General features: G+C 44.4%; 1 protein-coding gene across 1 annotated transcript in view; it reads right to left on the bottom strand.

Annotated features, from left to right (window-relative positions):
* Positions 1-1,278: 1,278 nt before the first annotated feature.
* LOC137321132 (acid-sensing ion channel 5-like) overlaps positions 1,279-22,683 on the bottom strand; it is a 118,411-nt gene continuing 97,006 nt past the window's right edge. Inside the window, exons 8-9 of the mRNA XM_067983399.1 lie at positions 13,466-13,557; positions 1,279-1,552 (exon numbers count right to left, since the gene is read on the bottom strand). Coding sequence (XP_067839500.1) covers positions 1,359-1,552; positions 13,466-13,557 — 286 coding nt within the window. The 3' untranslated portion in view covers positions 1,279-1,358. The remainder of the gene's footprint in view (positions 1,553-13,465; positions 13,558-22,683) is intronic.

Genomic DNA, 22,683 nt, shown 5'->3' with positions numbered 1-22,683 from the left:
CTTCCAATTCTTGCTGTTGCTCCTCTTCCTCTAGCCAGAATGGAATGACCAAAAGGATTCCCATTTTCAGAAAAAAGTGGATTGTCGGTATCCCCTTATGCTTCCTGAAGGTTGTCCCGCCACTACAAGTAAATAAACAGCGATTCTCATAGAGTCATAGAGTTATACAGCACGGATAGAGGCCCTTCGGCCCATCGTGTCCGCGCCGGCCATCAAGCCCTGTCTAATCTAATCCCATAATTCTGCAGCCGAACAGACCGGAGAAGTATAAGCAAGATGTTTGCCAAAACTTTACAGTGATTTAAATTAGCGCAGTTGAGTGCCCCATTAAGTACCGTTGGAACTGGCAGTTTCCCACTTTGTACTTACAGGGCTCAACAGGGTAGATGCAGGGAGGATGTTTCCCCTGGCTGGGGAGTCTAGAACCAGGGGTCACAGTCTCAGAATAAGGAGTAGGCCATTTAATACTGAAATGAAAAGAAATTTCTTCACTCAGAGGGTGGTGAATCTTTGGAATTCTCTACCCCAGAGGGCTGTGGGAGGCTCAGTCATTGAGTACATTCAAAACAGAGATTGATAGATTTCGAGATATTAAAGGCCTCAAGGGATATGGGAATAGTGCAGGAAAATGGCATTGAGGTCGAAGATCATCCATGATCTTGCTGAATGGCGGAGCAGGCTCGAGGGGCCGGATGGCCAACTCCTGCTACTATTTCTTATGTTCTTATGTTCTACCCATTGTGTGGGCACATTTAGGAAGCAGAGTGGCTGATGTAAAATAGCATCCAGGTCCCAATCACAAATTAGGATCCTAATTTATATTTATTAGGTGCCTACCTGTTTCCAACGGGAGCATTGGCCACCTAAATCAAGGCCACTTGAAAATCGTAACAGGCGGTCCTTCGCAGTAAGTTTTCTGCAATTTTTGTCCTGCTACCAACCTCTACCACAGCAAAAAATGGGGCAGAAAGGAAACAAAACTCGGCCCCTGTACGTCAGTTGAAACTCTAACCTGAACTTTTTTCTGGAGCTAAAATCAACAGCATACAGCAATTAGTTATTCCTTTATTTATAAAGAGGCACAATAGATTTTTTGATGCAGAATGATGTTTACACGCATGTAAGCTTTTGTCAAGTTCATAGTTCAAATTTCTCTTTCTCAATTTTAAACAATAAAAAGCTTTCATTCTCAACACACAAATTATAAAGATTATAAAGAGAGAAATGTATGCACAGTAATAGCTGGTTTGCCTCATTAAGTGTGCAAAATGTGAGACTACAAAGTGAATAATCTTTACACTGAATCTTTTCAATTCAAATTCACAGTAACAGTGAAACAAACACTCAATTACTGTTATCTATTTAAGAGATGTATGTTTTGTTTCTTTCGGAGGAGGAATTTGAATGCTATTAATCCTATTTGGTATTTTTGGTGGTTTCAGTAGCCAAACTATACACATCCAATAGAATTTGGTGAGAAGGTATTCTAGGATTTCAATGATAGTGATCACGCTTCCACCACAGAATAGGCCGAGTTGACCCCCAATGTCACCTGTGAAATATAGATGGAAATGGTGTAATCAATAACAATAAACTAAGCTATCTGTAAAGTAGTAAATCATTTTAATTTACTATATCTCATTCACTTGACCACTGCATAGATATTTCTGTACTATATCACAATTATTCCAAGTTTTTGCATTGATGTTAATTAAACATTTCTCCATTTTGCACCCAATGTTTTTGCGAAAAAATTAAAGAGTCATTTACCTGAAGGCCCCAAATTTTCTAACTTATCAATTACCATCATTTAACTTATCCCATTAATTCATTTGTATTCTCCTACCAAAATCAATCACTTCACACTTCTCGGCATTAAATTTCATCTGCCATGTGTCTGCCCATTTCACCAGTCTGTTTATGTCCTCTTGAAGTCTGTTACTATCCTCCTAACAGTTTACGACATTTCTGAGTTTCATGGCATCTGCAAACTTTGAAATTATGTCCCGTATACTCAAGTCCAGGTTATTAATTTATATCCAAACGAACAGTGGTCCCGACACCGATCCATGCAGGACACCACTGCAAACGTCCCTCCAGACTGAAAAACAACCATTCATCACTACTCGCTGCTTTCTGTTCCTTAGCCAATTTCGTATCCACGCAGCAACTGCCCCTTTAACCCCATGGGATTCAATTTTGCTAACAAGCCTATGATGTGGTACTTTATCAAATGGCTTTTGAAAGTCCATACGCACAACATCGACCACACTACCCTCATCAACCCTCTCCGTTACTTCATCAAAGAACTCAATCAAGTTAGTCAAGCATGATTTGCCTTTAACAAATCCATGCTGGCTTTCATTTATTAACCTATATTTTTCCAAGTGCCAATTAATTTTGTCCCAGATTAATGGGATAAATTTTAACATACCAGCAGGAACTCAAAGGGTGGGTCAATACATGCATGGAAAATCCAGAAAAAATGTCGTGCATTTTCTCGAGCGATTGCGACTCAATTGAAGGCCCTTAACGTGACTTCTGGGTTTTGAGTCTCCAAGCTGTGCAGCGGGCATACTGTGCACCTGGACGACAAGCTAGGAGCTGGAGTATTTAATCCAATTTCAAACATGGATTTTGAGGGAGAGAGGAGAAATCTGAAGATGTGGAGCAGCAAAGGACGAGGCCAACACCCTGGTTCAGTGACTCCTCACTGGAGTTGCTGTTAGCCGGTGTGAGAAGCAGAAGGGAAATATTGTACCCGGCTGATAGGAGGAAGGCCTGGCTTGAGGTGGCAGAGGAGGTGACCAGCAGGACCATCGTGTCAAGGACATGGGTGCAATGCAAGAAGCACTTCAATGATTAACCAGGTCAGGAAAAGTAAGTGCAGTGACTTATTCACCTACACACTGTAGTGCACATTACTCCCCTCACACTCTGCCCTGCCAAGCCTACTCCCCTACTCCAAAACATCGCTCCTCACACCCACTTAAGGCTCATCGTCAACTTACCTTCACTTTCTGTGCACTTCTTCACATCCCGCTTTGTGGTCCCACCACTCCCACTCACCTCAATCCCAATGCAATGTGATGACTCTGTCTGATACTCACCGTCTGATGTATCTGTTTCATTGTTAGCCTAACCTAGAGCAACGCATCAATTGGGTGACCCCGTCACCCTCGCTCACTTGCACGTCTGTACTTTCTCCACTTGTAGGAGAAGGTAGCAAAATGCAAGGGACAAGGAGTCAGACTGGAGGGGGGCCCCACAAATAGTGGCCCCGACTGAGGAGGAGGAGGAGGCCTGGGACCTCAGCCGAATGGTTGAATACCTGGCTGTCGGAGATGCCGAAACTGGCACCCGCAAACGTCTGATGACAGAACTTTAACATCCCTCACACACAAAATGAATTGATGTTATCGATGATTGACCTGTTGCATACCTCAGTATGTTCATCGCAACATTATTTCTGCGATATTGCTGTATGTTCTCTTCCAAGGCCTTCAAGAATTGCTGAAGGACCACACGACCTGGATGAGGGCAATTCCTCAGAGGAGCTCCATGCCTCTGAGGGCACATCGTCACATTATAGCAAGCCATGCACCAGCGCAGATACTCACATCTCAGTGGGTCCTATTACACAGTTATTTGGGTTGTCAAGTGGTGATTCCCCACTCACAGGTGAGCACGAGCAGACACTGGTGGCAGGGACAGCTGTGGAGAGTCCATGTCAGTGGGCGCACTCCTCTCCAAGCTCTGCTCAGCTGGACACAGATGCTGAACTCCGGGGGCCATCCTTGAGAAGGAGAATGATCAAGATAGAGATGCACCTATGCGACATACTGGAAGACGTGCCACGTACACTCTCCACAATGGTGGAGAGGATGGAGGAGTCCACCTCCAGCATTAGTGGAATGGTGGCACAGGTAAGTGCGGGAATGTCTGTGATGGAGAGAATGACAGCCTCCATTGAGCTTCAAGCACGGCTCACAAATGAGCCCATTCAGGCCCCTACAATGGCCGTGCGGACTCAGGGTGCTCAATATTCTGCTGCCTTAAACAGGCAGACAGATACTTTAGCAGTGGCCTTACAAGGTATCACAAATGTCCTCCAAGCTGTTGTCCAGCAGAATGGTAGGAGTGATGTGGCCGTGGCCCTGGAAAGGGATGATGGCGAAAGGGGACATGGAAGTGGGAACTCCACTCAAAGTACGTCACTTTGTACTGTCAAAGTACTCCACGTCACAGACTCCAAAATCCAGAGGTCGTAGGCCGAAAGCATCTCAGCATTCAGGGCAGGGACTGGAGCAACCTGCCACTACCTCTGCTGAAGCCATAGGGGATGCAGCATGTAGAAGCTGTAGGAAGAGGAAGGCTAAAGTTTTGTAAACACCAAGGGTATAGGAACATACGAACATAGGAACAGGAGTAGGCCATTCAGCCCCTCGTGCCTGCTTCGCCATTTGATAAGATCATGGCTGATCTGTGATCTAACTCCATATACCTGCCTTTGGCCCATATCCCTTAATACCTTTGGTTGCCAAAAAGCTATCTATCTCACATTTAAATTTAGCAATTGAGCTAGCATCAATTGCCGTTTTTCGGAAGAGAGTTCCAAACTTCTACCACCGTTTGTGTGCAGAAATGTTTTCTATTCTCACTCCTGAAAGGTCTGGCTCTAATTTTTAGACTGTGCCCCCTACTCCTAGAATTCCCAACCAGTGAAAATAGTTTCTCTCTATCCACCCTATCCATTCCCCTTAATATCTTATAAACTTTGATCAGATCACCCCTTAACCTTCTAAACTCTAGAAAATACAACCGCAATTTGTGTAATCTCTCCTCGTAACTTAATCCTTGAAGTCCGAGTATCATTCTAGTAAACCTACGCTGCACTCCCTCCAAAGCCAATATGTCCTTCCGAAGGTGCGGTGCCCAGAACTGCTCAGAGTACTCCAGGTGCGGTCTAACCAGGGTTTTGTATACCTGCAGCATAACTTCTGCCCCCTTGTAGTCTAGTCCTCTAGATATAAAGGCCAGCATTCCATTAGCCTTCTTGATTATTTTCTGCACCTGCTCATGACACTTCAATGATCTATGTACCTGAACCCCTAAGTCCCTTTGGACATCCACTGGTTTTAACTTTTTACCATTTAGAAAGTACCTTGTTCTATCCTTTTTTGATCCAAAGTGGATGACCTCACATTTGTCTACATTGAATTCCATTTGCCACAGTTTTGCCCATTCACCTAATCTATCAATATCGCTTTGTAATTTTACGTTTTCATCTCCACTGCTTACAAGGCCACCAATCTTTGTGTCATCGGCAAACTTAGATATGAGACTTTCTATACCTTCATCTAAGTCGTTAATAAATATTGTGAATAATTGAGGCACAAGATGTAATGTCAAGTTTTTTATTTATATTTGTTTTTTCTTAAATGCACATTAAATGTTATAATTCTCACCACTACTGCCACACCTTGCCCATTCTTGAGTCCCTTTCATGAAAGCGCCCTTGCATATGCCTCATCATGAACGACAAGACTTGATGCCATCCATTAGGCGCATTTACAATTGGTGTATTTACGGTTGTAGGATTGTTTTGTGCAACCTGAGGCGGGCTTGTGTTGGTGGTGCTGGTCATTCCAGGAGGTCTGAGTACTTCATTATCTTCAGTTTGCAGATCTCCTTATGAGAACCTATTAGATATAAATGACTCCATGGCATCATGAGCAGCCAGGTGCGCCACTGCTCTGCCCGTGGGTTGATCATCATCGTCGTCGTTGTCATCCTCATCCTCTTCCTGCTGTTCCACCTCTTCGTCTTCTTCCATGTTTCTGGCAGATGCAGATGCTTCATGAGCACATGGGAGGTCATCGACTTGTAATCCTCTCTGTTGAGCGATGTTGTGCAGGACGCAACACACAACTATTATTCTACACACCCTCGCCAGTGAGCACTGAAAGGATCCCCCAGATCAATCCAGGCACCTGAAACACATCTTTGGCATTCCAATGGCCTTGTTCAATGTCAGACCTGGTGGTGATGTGACTGTCGTTGTACCGCTGCTGTGCCTCGCTGGTGGGGTTTCTCAGAGGTGACATGAGCCACTTCAGCAGGGGGCATCCCTTGTCTCCAAGGAGCCAGCCCTTAAGTCTGTCTTGTGCGTGGAAGAGGGCCAGGATGCTGAACTCGCACAAAATGAAGGAATCATGAAAGCTGTCAGGGAATTTGTCTCACACCTGCAGAAATCTCTTCCAGTGGTCGCGAACCAGCTGCACATTGATGGAGTGATATCCTTTGAACAGTCCTGGCTCATATGCAGATCCTCGGATTGCTAAATGTGTGCAATCAATTGCGCTCTGCAACCGTGGAAAGCCAGCCAGTGAATAGAAACCCACTGCCCTCTCAGTCTGGCTGATGTCGTCACAGGGGAAGTTGATGTAGTCGGATGTCCTGGCAAACAAGCCATCCGTGACCTGTCATATACACTTATGTGCAGATGACTAAGAGATCTTGGTGATATCACCGGTGGTGCCCTGGAAGGATCTGGAACCAAAGAAATTGAGGGCAGTGGTGCCATTAACTGCGACCGGCAATGTGTGCCCACCAGGCCCAGCCGGGAGCAGCTCTGCCTCAAGGAGCATGCAAATGCCTACGACCACCTGCCGACTCAATCTGAGCCTGCATATGCACTGCTCCTCAGAGAGATCCAGGAAGCTTAGCATTTCTCACGTGGGTAGTGCCTCCTGCGACCTCGACCCTTCTGTTATGCCCCTCTCTGCTCTTCTGCAGGTTCTTGTGGTGCACTCTGTCTTGTGCACTTGCAACTCCCTGAACTGCACGCTGTGCCTGCCACGGATGGTGAAGTGCCTCCTCATCAGATGTATTGTAGAATAAATTCTTTGCGCCCCCATCCTGATATTGTCAGTTTGTGGGGGTCCAAAATGTAGGTAAATATGTCTGAACACAAGAATTCTGAGTGTGAACAAAGAAATCTCAATCTAAGCACAAAGAACTCACAGCCAAAGGTTTGTCTGAGAGAACTGATTGTCCTGCTGCAAAAACTCACCTTTTCTTTACATGTATCAATCACTGGTTTAAAAGTCCAAATGAGGGCCAGCTGCAACTCGCCTCCGTTTCCATGGTGTCTTTCAGAGGCCACAGGAGACACGTTCAAAACCAGTTAAAGTGGCTTGTGTAGGTCAAACTACAAAAATTTAACATCTTTAAGTACTTTAAGTACCTCAATTGGACTTTAATTCTCGTCCCGCCGGCTTAAAGTGCCGGCGTGACATCTGGGTATCAGAAGTGCGCGTACACCCAGATGTGTCTGGGTCCAACCCGGAAGTCAGCACGCTGGATCTGGGATGCAGTCCCGCTCTGAAATCGGAGAATGTTCAATGCCCATCTGCCCCCAACCCACCCGTTCTTCGGGGTTAAAATTTCCCATAATGTCTCTAAAAGTTTCCCCACCACCGACATTAGGCTGACTGGCCAGTAATTGTCGGGTTTATCCCTCTCCCCTTTTTTGAACAGGGGTGTAACATTTGCAGTCCTCCAGCCCTCTGGCACCACTCCCATATCTAAGGAGAATTGGAAGATTGTGGCCAGACCCTCTACAATTTCCACCCATACTTCGCTCAGCAACCTAGGATGCATCCCATTCGGACTGGATGACTTTTCTACTTCAAGCGCTGCCAACCTTTTAAGTACCTCCTCTTTATCTATTTTTATTCTATCCAATTTGTCTACTGCCTCTTCCTTTTCTGTGACATTGGTAGCTTTCTTTAGTGAAGACAGGAAGACAGATGCAAAGTACTCATATAATACCTCAGCCATGCCCTCTGTCTCCACAAGAAGATCTCCTTTCTTGTCCCTAATCAGTCCCACCATTCCTTTGACTACCCTTTTAATATTTATATGTTTATAAAAGACCTTTGGGTTTTCTTTTATGTTACCTGCTAATTTATTCTCATACTCTCTCTTTGCTCCTCTTATTTCCATTTTCAGTTCTCCCCTCTACCTTTTGTATTGAGCTTGGTTCTCTACTGAATGATGATCCCGACATTTATTATCAGAACTTAAGTTGTTGTAGCCATACGGCCCCTCGAGCCTGCTCCACCATTCAATCAAATCATGGCTGATCTTCAACCTCAACTCCATTTTCCTTTCCAATCCCCATATCCCTTGATTCCCCCAGAGTCCAAAAATCTATCTATCTCAGCCTTGTTAGAAGACAAAGGCTCTTTGGCACCCAGGCTATGCCCCAGAAAAAGGATGTGCAGATACTCTAATACCCCACAAACAGCTGTTCAGTGCCGTAAATGTTTTATTGGCCTCACCAGGCTGGACAAGGTAAGTGAAGGTACAAGTGCCCCTCCAGATGCTGAGATACGGCTAGAAGCATAACTCACCTTCACAATATCCAACGAGTGTAGAAGAAATTAATGGGAAACTCAGTTAGCATAACAGACTTCCAGTACCCCGTCACAGGTACACCTCCTCTCCCATTGTCTCTGAATTCTGGGTTGATGTCCAACGGGATACTCACATCCAGTGGATGTAGGTGGCCCCCTTCATCGTATGAGTTGTGGGAGCCCATAAAATCCTCCCGCCCAATAGGACTAACTACCTATTGGCTGGTAAAAAGATGGTTAGGGCCATGAAAGGAGCATTCATGTTGTGGCTTGCCAGTCTGTTAATCAGCCTGCGAATCCTTCCGCTACTTCACACTATTCTCCAAAGGGAAGAGTGCGAAGATGCAACAACATGTTTAAATAAATGTTGCAAGATTGCTTTGCATGTGACAGTGAGGGTTATTGAAAAGAGATACTACTTTGTTTTTTTTCAATTCGTTCATGGGATGTGGGCGGCGCTGGCGAGGCTGGCATTTATTGCCCATCCCTAATTGCCCTTGAGAAGGTGGTGGTGAGCCGCCTTCTTGAACTGCTGTGGTGAAGGTTCTCCCACAGTGCTGTTAGGAAGGGAGTTCCAGGATTTTGACCCAGCGACGATGAAGGAACGGCAATATATTTCCAAGTCGGGATGGTGTGTGACTTGGAGGGGAACGTGCAGGTGGTGTTGTTCCCATGTACCTGCTGCTCTTGTCCTTCTAAGTGGTAGAGGTCATTGGTTTGGGAGGTGCTGTCGAAGAAGCCTTGGCGAGTTGCTGCAGTGCATCCTGTGGATGGTACACACTGCAGCCACTGTGCGCTGGTGGTGAAGGGAGTGAATGTTTAGGGTGGTGGATGGGGTGCCAATCAAGCGTGCTGCTTTGTCCTGGATGGTGTCGAGCTTCTTGAGTGTTGTTGGAGCTGCACTCATCCAAGCAAGTGGAGAGTATTCTACCACACTCCTGACTTGTGCCTAGTAGATGTGGAAAGGCTTTGGGGAGTCAGGAGGTGAGTCACTCGCCGCAGAATACCCAGCCTCTGACCTGCTCTTGTAGCCACAGTATTTATATGGCTGGTCCAGTTGAGTTTCTGGTCAATGGTGACCCCCAGGATGTTGATGGTGGGGGATTCAGCGATGGTAATGTCATTGAATGTCAAGGGGAGGTGGTTAGACTCTTTGTTGTTGGAGATGGTCATTGCCTGGCACTTATCTGGCACGAATGTTACTTGCCACTTATGAGCCCAAGCCTGGATGTTGTCCAGGTCTTGCTGCATGCGGGCTCAGACTGCTTCATTATGTGAGGGGTTGTGAATGAAACTGAACACTGTGCAATCATCAGCGAACATCCCCACTTCTGACCTTATGATGGAGGGAAGGTCATTGATGAAGCAGCTGAAGATGGTTGGGCCCAGGACACTGCCCTGAGGAACTCCTGCAGCAATGTCCTGGGGCTGAGATGTTTAGCCTTCAACAACCACTACCATCTTCCTTTGTGCTAGGTATGAATCCAGCCACTGAAGAGTTTTTCCTCCTGATTCCCATTGACTTCAATTTTACTAGGGCTCCTTGGTGCCACACTCGGTCAAATGCTGCCTTGATATCAAGGGCAATCACTCTCACCTCACCTCTGGAATTCAGCTCTTTTGTCCATGTTTGGACCAAGGTTGTAATGAGGTCTGGAGCCAAGTGGTCCTGGTGGAACCCAAACTGAGCATCGGTGAGCAGGTCATTGGTGAGTAAGTGCCGCTTGATAGCACTGTCGATGACACCTTCCATCACTTTGCTGATGATTGAGAGTAGACTGATGGGGCGGTAATTGGTCGGATTGGATTCGTCCTGCTTTTTGTGGACAGGACATACCTGGGCAATTTTCCACATTGTCGGGTGGATGCCAGTGTTGTAGCTGTACTAGAACAGCTTGGCTAGAGGCGCAGCTAGTTCTGGAGCTTAATAGTGTTTATTGGTATATCAAGAGAATCCAAATCTTCCCTCAGCACTTCATTACTAATTCTATTCCTGTTGTTTCAAGTCAGCATTTGATCCAACTGTAGTAAAAAGAAATAAACAGTTTTTCACAAGAATCTTATATTGTGGCTTAGGGGAGAGATACCTTAATCAGTATGAACATATTCTGCCAGTGCTGGCGTGTATAAAGATGGTGAGGAAAGACCACAATTTGTTAATTTTATCTGCAAAATGTAAAGGAACAAAATTATATAGATATAATTTCCTTTTGTCCATTGATATTCCTTATTCCACTGATATTTTTGTATTGTTTCTTATTTCTTTCCATGATACAACTTAGCTGTGTTTACCGCCTCAAAATCTTCAGTAAAGTATTTTCAATAATTCTCTTAGCTCCTGGCTCGAAGTCCAGCTGCAAGTGTTTTTTTGTGGTGTGTTGCAATTGTTTATTGACATTTTCATTAAGGTATGTGATAAAACAAAGAGATGTTGCTTATATTCCATTAACATCATATACAATGAGAAGGCTGAGCTCTGTACAAACAATGGCTGTTGCACTTACTTCATAAATATTTAAGCATGAGACAGTATTACATGCATCTGTTGCGGCAATAAATATGTGAATAATAAATTTAAAGGTGAAGAACACAAGGCCAGTAATTTCTGTGGGGGTTTCCCAATTTCCGGCTGTAACTTTGGAGGAAATACCCTATTAAGCAGTTTCTTTGGAGTTTCTGCCGATCGTCTGCTGAAGTTACGACGGGTGATTGGAGAACCCTGTGGAAATTCTACCCCCAGATAACACACTTCAAGCTGTAAGTTTCCACGATGGTTAGGGAATTTATGCATTGAGCAGCCAAGTCATAGAGACCAGGAAGGTCCTAAGTTGCCACATTACAACAGTGACTACACTTGAATAGTACTTCATTGGTTGTAAAATGCTTTTAGATGCCCTGAGGTCATGAAAGATGCCATATAAATGCAAATCTTTTAAGTTTTTCTTTTTTAAGTTTGATTCCTGGTCTGTACTGAGTTAGTTGATCTTAGCAGGGGCAATGGGAGAGATGCTACAACTGGCCTCAGAACCCCTAGGTTAGGGAGTGGGGAGAAAGAAACAAAAATGGCTAGAGCTCACAGTCCCAAGTGAGCCCTGTTGAAAGTATGTGCCTGTGGATGTTCATGATATCCCCCTCGCAGGCCTCTTACACAAGATACCAGAGACCAAACAGTGCAGGTGGAAACAACAAGGAATCAGGACAGGACAGGAAAGGAGAAAAAAAACACATACAAACCTGAAGGATGCTAGTCAGCTCAAAATATCTGAAATAAGATCATCCTTCTCGAGGGCAATTAGGGATGGGCAATAAATGCTGGCCTCACCAGCGACGCCCACATCCCGTGAACGAATTAAAAAAAAATCTTCAATATTTTATTTAAACCCAAGCGTGTAACAGGCACTACTTCTCTCTGAACTATATTAGGATGATCAAGCTTTCAAATTGAAAAGCAGAACATCTATGGAATATCAGAAGGCATCTACAAGTTATTCATACCAACACACAGATTGTCAGACACTGGAACAGGTCAGGCAAATTTGTGGTGGTTCATTAAACCTTAAAGCCTGATCACCCTACAATGCATGACAGTGAAATTGCCTTTGACTCCTCCAAGACAAGGGTATAGAAATGTAAGACTTATTTGTTTCAAAAGCAGTGGGATGCTAACTTTCCATAAATTTACCTGCAAAGGTAGGAGACAGAGAGTAGGGCTAATGGGTATATACTCCAATTGGCAGGATGTGACTAGTGGTTTCTCCAAGGAATCTGTACTGGGGCCTCAGCTTTTTACTATATTTATAAATGACTAAGAAGAACTAGGGAGCCATATATCCAAGTTTGCTGACGACACTAAGTTAGGTGGCACAGTAAGTTGTGTAGATGGGAGCAGAAAGTTGCTAACGTACATTTGCAATTAGGGATGGGCAATAAATGCTGGCCTTGCCAGTGACGCCCACATCCCATGAACGAATAAAAAAAAACATTGAGAAATTAAATGAGTGGGCAAAGCTTTGGCAGATGGAGCTCAACATGGGGAAATGAGAGGCCATCCATTTTGGACATAAGTAAGATAGATTAGAGTATTTTCTAAATGGTGAGAAGTTAGGAACTGTGGAGGAGCAGAGAGATTTAGGGGTCCAAGTATAGAAATCATTAAAAACTAGCCGACAGGTACAAAAAATAATTGAAAAAGTCAATAAAATGTTAGCCTTCATCACAAGCTGGAATGCAAAGGGGTGGAAGTTATGCTACAGTTGTACAAAGCTCTGGTTAGACCGCATCTGGAGTATTACGTTAAGTTCTGGGCACTGCACCTCAGGAAGGATGTATTGACCTTGGAGGGGCTGCAGCGCAGATTCACTAGAATGATACTGGGGCTAATAGAGTTAAATTATGAGGACAGGCTGCATAGACTAGGTTTGTATTCCCTCGAGTATAGAAGATTAAAGGGTGATATAATTGAGGTGTTTATGATAATTAAAGGATTTAATAGGGTAGATAGAGAGGAACTATTTCCTTCGGTGGGGAAGTCCACAACAAGTGGGCATAACTTTAAAATTAGAGCAAGGCATTTCAGGGGTGATGTCAGGAAGCACTTTTTCACACAAAGGGTAGTGGAAAACTAAAACTATCTCCCCCTGTTGAGCCTAGGTCAACTGAAAATTTCAAAAATGAGATTGATAGATTTTTGTTAGGCAAGGGTATTAAGGATTACGGAACCAAGGCGGGTAGATGGAGATAAGATACAGATCAGCCATGATTTACTTGAATGGCGGAACAAGCTTGAGGGGCTGAATGGCATACTTCTGTTCCAATGTTCCTCTGAACAATTCATTTAGAATGCTACATAGCCACCTGATTACTTACATACAACACAGATTTGAACCCATTACTCCTATTAAATTCAGGGCTACGAAATAGCTGCATAGATATATACAGGACAGCATTTGACATTTTTAAAAATCATTGCTATAAATATTTTGTTTCCCCATTGTGAGCTAAAAAAGGAAATGTGTACAGAGCAGTAGAGTAGTCCAACTCACCAATAAGCTCAGTAACTGGCAATGCCTTCTGCTGCTGAGTCATTTCATAGTTGAGATCCTTGTAAGCTATATCAATGTAAACAAAGTTTTCCCTAGGAGTGAAATAAAAGATATTTTATTTAGATTGCACCAAAAACTGTTTTCTGTTGAAAAATGCAGTCAATATTTATTTAATTCTGTTGAACCATCCACAAATGTGGATTGTTAATTTTGATTAATAGATTTTAGTGTTAAGATCGATATTAGGACCATTGCTTTTTTGATATATATTAATGCCCTGGACGTGGGTATGAAGGGCATAATTTCAAAGTGCTGCTGCCTGAGAGAATCTCTTCAGGTGTCTCCCTTTACCTACTGATGATAATATCGCTCCAGGAGAAACTGGCACACAATGACCAGGCAAGTCAGACTACTGTTGGAAAGGATCCTGGATATAAGGGAGTTGATAGATTTGAATTTTTAAAATTATTTGTTCTCGGGATATGGGTGATGCTGGCAAGGCTGCATTTATTGCCCACCTCTAGTTGCACTGAGAAGGTGGTGGTAAGCCATCTTCTTGAACCACTGCAGTCAGGTGGTGCTCCCAAGGTGGAATTCCAGGATATTGACTTTGCGACAATAAAGGAATGGTGATTATAAGTCCAAGTTAGGATGGTGGGTGACTTGGAGGGGAACTTGGAGGTGATGATATTCCCATGACATTACTTCTTTTGTTCCTCTCAGTGGTAGAGGTTGCAGAGAAGGGAGATACTATTCAAGTAACCTTGGTGAGTTGTTACAGTGCTTCCTGTGGATCATACACACTGCAGCCACAGTGCGCCGGTGGTGGAGGGGGTGGATATTGAGTCCAGTGGAAGGTACACCGATCCAACAAACTGCTCTGTCTCGATAGTGTCAAGCCTTTTCAGTGTTCTGCACCCATCCAGACAAGTGGTGCGTATTCCATCACACTTCTGACTGGAGCCTTATAGATGGTGGAGAGTCCCTTTGAGGGTCAGTAAGTGATCCATTCATTGCAGAATACCTAGCCCCTGCCCTGCTCTTGTAGCTATAGTATTGGTATGCCTAGTGCAGTTAATTTTCTGGTCAATGGTGATCCCCAAGATGTTGATTGTGGGGGCTCGACACTGGTGTTGCCATTGAAGAACAAGGGGAGATTTCTGGGCATCACAGATGCTGCCTGACTTGTTGAGTATTTCCAGCATTTTTTGTTTTTATTTCAGATTTCCAGCATCCGCAGTATTTTGCTTTTGATTTAGTGTTTAATTCACGGCCACTTCTCTTCCAGGAATGCCCACCTTGAAGAAGTTCTGCTCTTCTCTCCGACAGGATTTCCGTTTGTCTCTTTTACCTTGTTCACCTTCATTGCTTTGTGTTTCCTTTCTCGTGTTTGATCAGATTTCTTCTAAAACTTGCTTTCACAGCCACATCTCTTTCCTCAGCAACTGTCTCCGGCTCTGACTTATTCCAAGTGGATTCCAACTTAAATTCCACCCTTCATGTTTCTGATCCACCTGTGATTACAGATATCTCCATGATATTCAGCGTTCAACACCACGTGCCGCCACATGCACACTCTCGACCTCTCTCTCCAGCAACACCAACTCACTCTATTTCAGAGTTGTCCTGCTCCGCAGTTCCATATCATCCTTCACCTCATCCGATGCTTTAACAAAAAACTTTTTTCTTCCTTTCAGGTGTCAAGGACCGCAAGCTTCAACAACTTAGATACCAATGCCCTTCCTGATCCTTCTTTCCTCTGACCCCGAACAATCATCCTCAGCAAAGGCCTTAGCTTCATCCCCTTACGCCCCCACCTCAATGAATTTTAAGCTCAACACGATGCTAAGCTCTTCTTTCTTTGCCTTTGCCTCCTCCCCACTTCATAAGAACATAAGAACATAAGAAATTGGAGCAGGAGTAGGCCAATCGGCCCCTCGAGCCTGCTCCGCCATTCAATAAGATCATGGCTGATCTGATCCCAACCACAAATCTAAAGAACACAAGAAGTCGGAGCAGGACCCGGCCACATAGCCCCTGGGCCCTCTCCGCCACCCACAGGGCATTGACCGATCCGAACTCAGCTTCATGTCCAATTTCCTGCCCGCTCCCCATAACGCCTAATTCCCTTTACTTCTAGGAAACTGTCTATTTCTGTTTTAAATTTATCTAATGATGTAGCTTCCACAGCTTCCTGGGGCAGCAAATTCCACAGACCCACCACCCTCTGAGTGAAGAAGTTTCTCCTCATCTCAGTTTTGAAAGAGCAGCCCCTTATTCTAAGATTATGCCCCCTAGTTCTAGTTTCACCCATCTTTGGGAACATCCTTATTGCATCCACCCGATCAAGACCCTTCACAATCTTATATGTTTCAATAAGATCGCCTCTCATTCTTTTGAACTCCAATGAGTAGAGTCCCAATCTACTCAACCTCTCCTCATATGTCCACCCCCTCATCCCCGGGATTAACCGAGTGAACCTTCTTTGTACTGCCTCGAGAGCAAGTATGTCTTTTCTTAAGTATGGAGACCAAAACTGTATGCAGTATTCCAGGTGCGGTCTCACCAATACCTTATATAACTGCAGCAATACCTCCTTGTTTTTATATTCTATCCCCCTAGCAATAAAAGCCAACATTCCGTTGGCTTTCTTGATCACCTGCTGCACCTGCATACCAACTTTTTGATTTTCTTGCACTAGGACCCCCAGATCCCTTTGTACTGCAGTACTTTCCAGTCTCTCGCCATTAAGAAAATAACTTGCTCTCTGATTTTTCCTGCCAAAGTGCATAACCTCACATTTTCCAATATTATATTGCATCTGCCAAATCTCCGCCCACTCACCCAGCCTGTCTATATCCCCTTGCAGGTTTTTTATGTCCTCCTCACTCTCTACTTTCCCTCCCATCTTTGTATCATCTGCAAATTTTGATATGTTGCACTCGGTCCCCTCCTCCAAATCGTTAATATAGATTGTAAAGAGTTGGGGACCCAGCACCGACCCCTGTGGAACACCACTGGTTACTGGTTGCCAGTCCGAAAATGAACCATTTATCCCAACTCTCTGCTTCCTGTTCGATAACCAATCCTCCACCCATGCCAGAATATTACCCCCAATCCCGTGATTTTTTATCTTAAGTAATAATCTTTTATGTGGCACCTTGTCGAATGCCTTCTGGAAGTCTAAATACATTATGTCCACTGGTTCCCCTTTATCCACCCTATACGTTATATCCTCGAAGAACTCAAGCAAATTTGTCAGACATGACTTCCCCTTCATAAAGCCATGCTGACTTTGTCCTATTAAATTATGCTTATCTAAATGTTCCGTTACTGTCTCCTTAATAATAGACTCCAAAATTTTACCCACCACAGATGTTAAGCTAACTGGCCTATAATTTCCAGCCTTCTGCCTACTACCCTTTTTAAATAACGGTGTTACATTAGCAGTTTTCCAATCTGCCGGGACCTCTCCTGAGTCCAGGGAATTTTGGAAAACTATCACCAAAGCATCCACAATCCCTACTGCCACTTCCCTCAAGACCCTAGGATGGAAGCCATCAGGTCCAGGGGATTTATCCGCCTTGAGTCCCATTATTTTACTGAGTACCATCTCCTGAGTGATTTTAATCGTATTTAGCTCCTGCCCCCCGAGAGTCCCCTGTTTGTCCAGTGTTGGGATATTCTTAGTGTCCTCTACTGTAAAGACTGAAACAAAATATTTGTTCAGCATTTTTGCCCTCTCCATGTTTCCCACCATTAATTTCCCGGTCTCATCCTCTAAGGGACCTATGTTTGCCTTAGCCACCCTTTTTCTTTTTATATAACTATAGAAACTCTTGCTATCTGTTTTTATATTTTTTGCTAATTTCTTTTCATAATCTAACTTCCCTTTCTTAATCAATCCTTTAGTTACTTTTTGCTGTCTTTTGAAGAATTCCCAATCTTCTATCCTCCCACTAAGTTTGGCTACCTTATATGTCCTTGTTTTTAGTCGGATACTATCCTTGATTTCTTTACTTAGCCACGGATGGCTGTCATTTCTTTTACACCCTTTTTTCCTCAGTGGAATATATTTATTTTGAAAGTTGTAAAATAACTCCCTAAATGAACACCACTGCTCATGTAACGTCTTACCCTTTAATCTATTTTCCCAGTCCACTTTAATCAATTCCGCTCTCATACCATCATAGTCTCCTTTATTCAAGCTCAGTACGCTTGTTTGAGAATCAACCTTCTCACCCTCTAATTGGATATGGAATTCAACCATGTTGTGGTCGCTCGTTCCAAGGGGATCCTTAACTAGGACATTATTAATTAATCCTGACTCATTACACAGGACCAGGTCCAAGGTTGCCTGCCCCCTTGTAGGATCAGTTACATACTGCTCAAGAAATCCATCCCTGATGCATTCAATGAACTCGTCCTCAAGGCTGCTCTGCCCAATTTGATTTGTCCAGTTAATATGATAATTAAAATCCCCCATAATTATGGCTGTTCCCTTATTACATGCCCCGACTATCTCCTGATTAATACTTCTTCCAGCAGAGTTGCAACTATTAGGAGGCCTATATACTACGCCCACTAATGTTTTTTTTCCCTTATTATTCCTTATCTCCACCCAAACTGTTTCATTATCTTGATGCTTTGTCCCAATATCATTTCTCTGTGTTACAGTGATTCCTTCCTTTATTAACATAGCCACCCCACCTCCCCTTCCTTCCTGCCTGTCCTTCCTGATTGTTAAATACCCTGGCATATTTAATTCCCAAGTCGTTGTCACCCTGCAGCCATGTTTCTGTAATGGCCACAAGATCATACCCATACGTAGTTATTTGTGCCGTTAACTCGTCCATTTTATTACGAATGCTACGTGCATTCAGATAAAGAACTTTCAAATCTGTTTTGTGACGCTTAGTTCCTGCTTTTTCCTTTTTTAACACTTTACCTATTACTCCATACCTTCTGTCCCTTCCTGTTACGCTTTCCTCTCTCTCCCTGCTCAGGTTCCCAACCCCCTGCCACTTTAGTTTAAACCCTCCCCAACAGCACTAGCAAACACTCCTCATTGGCCAGGAATCTCCCCCCGCACAGCAGACTCTTTCTCCCCCCTTCAGAATTCTTGTTCCACCTGGACCCCTCATCTGGCCTCTTAACCTCTCTTGATTTTTTCATTGCGAACTGCTGGCGTGACATCGGCAGTCTGAATTTCTCTACTCCCCTCACTCACTCTAACCTACCTCCCTCTGAACTGCAACACTCCGTTCTCTCAGATGCAACACTAACATTTTCATTAAACCTGCTGGCAAGGATGGCGCTGTTGTGCGGCGAACAGACCTGTACCTTGCGGAGGCTGAACGCCAACTCTTCGACCCCACCGCCGAACATCCAGACCGTCACTGGCCTCATCTCCTCTGGTGATCTTCCCCCCACGGTCTCCGACCTCATCGTCCCTCAACCCGCACAAGATCCACAAACAGGACTGCCCCGGGAGACCCATCGTTTCAGCCTGTTCTTAGAACTTATTTCTTCCTATCTCTACTCTATTTTTTCTCCCCTTGTCTTCCAACCTATATCCGCGACTCTTCCAACGCCCTCCGCCACCTTAACTACAAAATTTCATCAACTTTGCTTCCAATTTCCACCCTTCCCTCGCCTTCACATGGTCCATCTCTGACTCTTCCCTTCCCTTCCTCAACTTCTCTATCTCCATTTCTGAGGATAGGCTGTCAACCAATATCTGTTATAAGCCCACTGACTCCCACAGCTACCTCGATTACACTTCCTCCCACCTCGCTTCCTGTAAAGACACTATTCCCTTCTCTCAGTTTCTCCGTCTCTGTCGCATCTGTTCTGATGATGCCACCTTCCACACCAGTGCTTCCAAGATGTCTTCCTTTTTCCTCAACCATTGTAGTTGGCAGCGCCCTCGACCATGTCTGTCCTATTTCCCGTACTTCTGCTCTCATCCCTTCTCCTCCCTCCAGAACCATGATAGGGTCCCCCATGTCCTCACCTTCCACCTCACCAGCCTTCATATTTGATGTATAATCCTCCGCCATTTCTGGCCTTCCAGCGCGATCCCACCACCAAACGCATCTTCCCCTCCCCTCCCCTTTCATCATTCAGAAGGGACCACTCCCTCCGTGACACCCTGGTCCACTCTTCCATCACCCCCAACATCTCCTCCCCACGGCACCTTCCCATGCAAGGGCAGGAGATGTAACACCTGCACTTGCACCTCCTCCCTTCCTACCGTCCAGGGCCCCAAACACTCACTCCTTCCAGGTGAAACAGTAATTTACTTGTACTTCTTTCAATTTAGTATACTGTATTCGCTGCTCACAATGTGACCTGCTCGACACCGGGGAGACCAAACGCAGATTGGGTGACCACTTTGCTGAATACCTCCGCTCAGTCCGCAAGCGTGACCCTGACCTGCCGGTCCCTTTCCCACTCTGACCTCTCTGTCCTCGGCCTCTTACACTGTTCTAATGAAGCTCAACAGAAGCTCGAGGAACAGCACCTCATCTTTTGATTAGGCACTTTACAACCTTTCGGACTCAACATTGATTTCAATAATTTCACATCATAAACGCTGCTCCCATTTTTTCGGACAGCAGGTGCTGCTAATGGTTCTGATGTTGCCATTTACAGCTTTTGATTCTTTACTTGTCCCATTACCACCTTCCTTGCCTTACACCATCATCCCTTTTGTCATTTAATCTTTCCTGTCCTCCTCCCTATCAGATACCTTCCCTTTTGTTCTTTCCTCTCCTCCCCTCCCCACTTTTCCCTGGGTCTGTACTTGCTTAAAAACTGTTTAATCTTCAACTTCTTACAGTTCTGACGAAGGGTCATCGATCTGAAACGTTAACTCTGTTTCTTTCTCCACAGATGCTGCCTGACTTGCTGAGTATTTCTAGCAGTTTCTGTTTTTATTTCAGATTTCCAGCATCCGCAGTATTTGATTGTCTGGGCTTTCTCTTAATTGAAATGGTTATTAGCCTACATGTTATCCAGGTCCTGCTATAGGCTAGCACGGGCTGTTTCATTATCAGAGGAGTTGCGAATGAAGCTGAACACTGTGGAATTGTTAGTGGACAGCTCAATTCCTAACCTTATAATGGAGGGACAGGCATTGATAAAGCAGCTGAACATGGTTGGGCCACGGATGCTTTCCTGAGGAACTTCTACAGGGATGTCCTGAAGCTATAATGACTGGCCTCCAACAACCACAACCATCTTGCTTTGTGTTAGGTATGACTACAGCCACTGAAGGGTTAACCTCCAACGACCTCAGTATTTCTCGGGCTCTTTGGTGCTGTACTTGGTTAAATGTTGCCTTGATGATGAGGGCAGCTACTCTCACCTCGTTGCTGCCATTCAGCTCTTGCATCCATATCTTTTGCAATGCTGTAATGAGGTTTGAAACTGAATGGTTCAAGCAGAACCTGAACTATGGAATCCAGTAGTATGTCAGCCCTTTCATGTTACTGCTGCAGAACCACCCTAAAATGGATGAATTCCTCAGCTCTTCTAAAGATGGTACTGGTGCCCTGGCATATATTCAGATGGTTCCCTTGCTGATGTTGCACAAGTTTGCAGTTGCGGCTTGGAAGGTGATTATGGACTATTAGTTGACGGTTATGTTGACTTTAACTGTTACAGACAGAATTGTTCTGTTATTTCAGCGGGGCTGCAAACCATTGTGCATTAGCTCTTTAAAAAATGTGTTCACGGCTTCCTTAGTGAAGCAAGGCCATTGAAAGCAGAGCTTCTCACTCAGTCCTTCACAAGATCTGCAGCACCAAGATGCTCATTGTGGGGGTGGGGGGAGTGTGTAATAGCAAATTGGCCTTCTCCTTCTTTGATGCTGTCTCACTTTCCTTTGCTCGCTACTGTTCTCCTCCTCCACCATTATGATAGCAAAAAAGGGGAATCAACAGTGGGAAACCAATACTGTTCAATAGATGGCCAGCCAATCCCTCACTGGTGGTTTGAAGCACAGCTCAGTAACTACCCAAAGCAAATAAAGAAATCTCAAAATACACAGGTGTACTTATAGAATCATAGAAAGGAGGCCATTCGGCCCATCAAGTCCATGCCAGCTCAATGCACAAGCAATCCAAATAGTCCCACTCCCCCGCCCTATCACCGTAGCCCTGCACATTTTTTCGTTTCAAATACTTATCCAGTTCCCTTTTGATGGCCATGATTGAATCTGCCTCCACCACTTCCTCGGGCAGTGCATTCCAGATCCTAACCATTCGCTGTGTAAAAAAGTTTTTCCTCATGTCACCTTTGGTTCCTTTGCCAATCACCTTAAATCTATGCCCTCTGGTTCTTGACCCTTATACCAATGGGAACAATCTCTCTCTATCTACTCTGTCTAGACCCTTCATGATTTTGAAGAAGTGGCGAAAGATTTCCAGGCAGTAAGTACCTTTGCATCGTTCACTTCCACTGAGCGGGTCTGCTCATTACACTTAATTTATTTGCATGTAAGTTGCTTTGACATCAATTCTGTGTAATGGGGCAGAAACGTTGGGAATTCAGACGCCTTACACCATCTGTTCTCATTTGCATGCACCCACCAATGAAAGGGTGGTGGAAGAATGCCACCCGGATGGTAATTATGAGGAATAACAAAATGAGCATAATAGTGGTGAAAATGATGCCTGCCCAAAAATCTGACCGTCAAAATTTTGCGACACAGACACAATATTCCTATCTTGCCAAAACCAGTACATAATTTGGAAGAAAAGTCATCACTTCTAATGAAATCATAAACTTCTAGAATATTTTCACAATTTTGTTAGAAATAGTAAAGATAGGGGAAAAATTCTTCTCTTTAGCATTTGAATGTGATACATTGGGCTCAATTTTAAAATGAAAGTCCGGGTGCATTGGGGGTGGGGGGTGCAAAAAAAATCATGTTTTTTTGGAGCGGGCAGAAATCCTGGCTCCAACATGCTGAAGAACATGCACGACCCAGAGTCATCTGGGTGCACGCACCATTCCCGAATCCGGAAGTCCCGCCAGCAATTAATGTCGGCGGGACGATATTTAAACCAACAATTCAAGTACTTAAAGTAGACACAAAAGCATCAAGGGGTATGGGGAGAGAACGGGAATATGAAATTGAGATAGAGGATCAGCCATGATCATATTGAATGGCGGGGCAGGCTCGAAGGGCCGAATGGCCCACTGCTTCT

This window comes from Heptranchias perlo, chromosome 1, assembly GCF_035084215.1.
Source record: "Heptranchias perlo isolate sHepPer1 chromosome 1, sHepPer1.hap1, whole genome shotgun sequence".
NCBI lineage: Eukaryota > Metazoa > Chordata > Chondrichthyes > Hexanchiformes > Hexanchidae > Heptranchias > Heptranchias perlo.
Note: the sequence above shows the minus strand (reverse complement) of the source record. Positions and strands in the feature narration are given on the sequence as shown.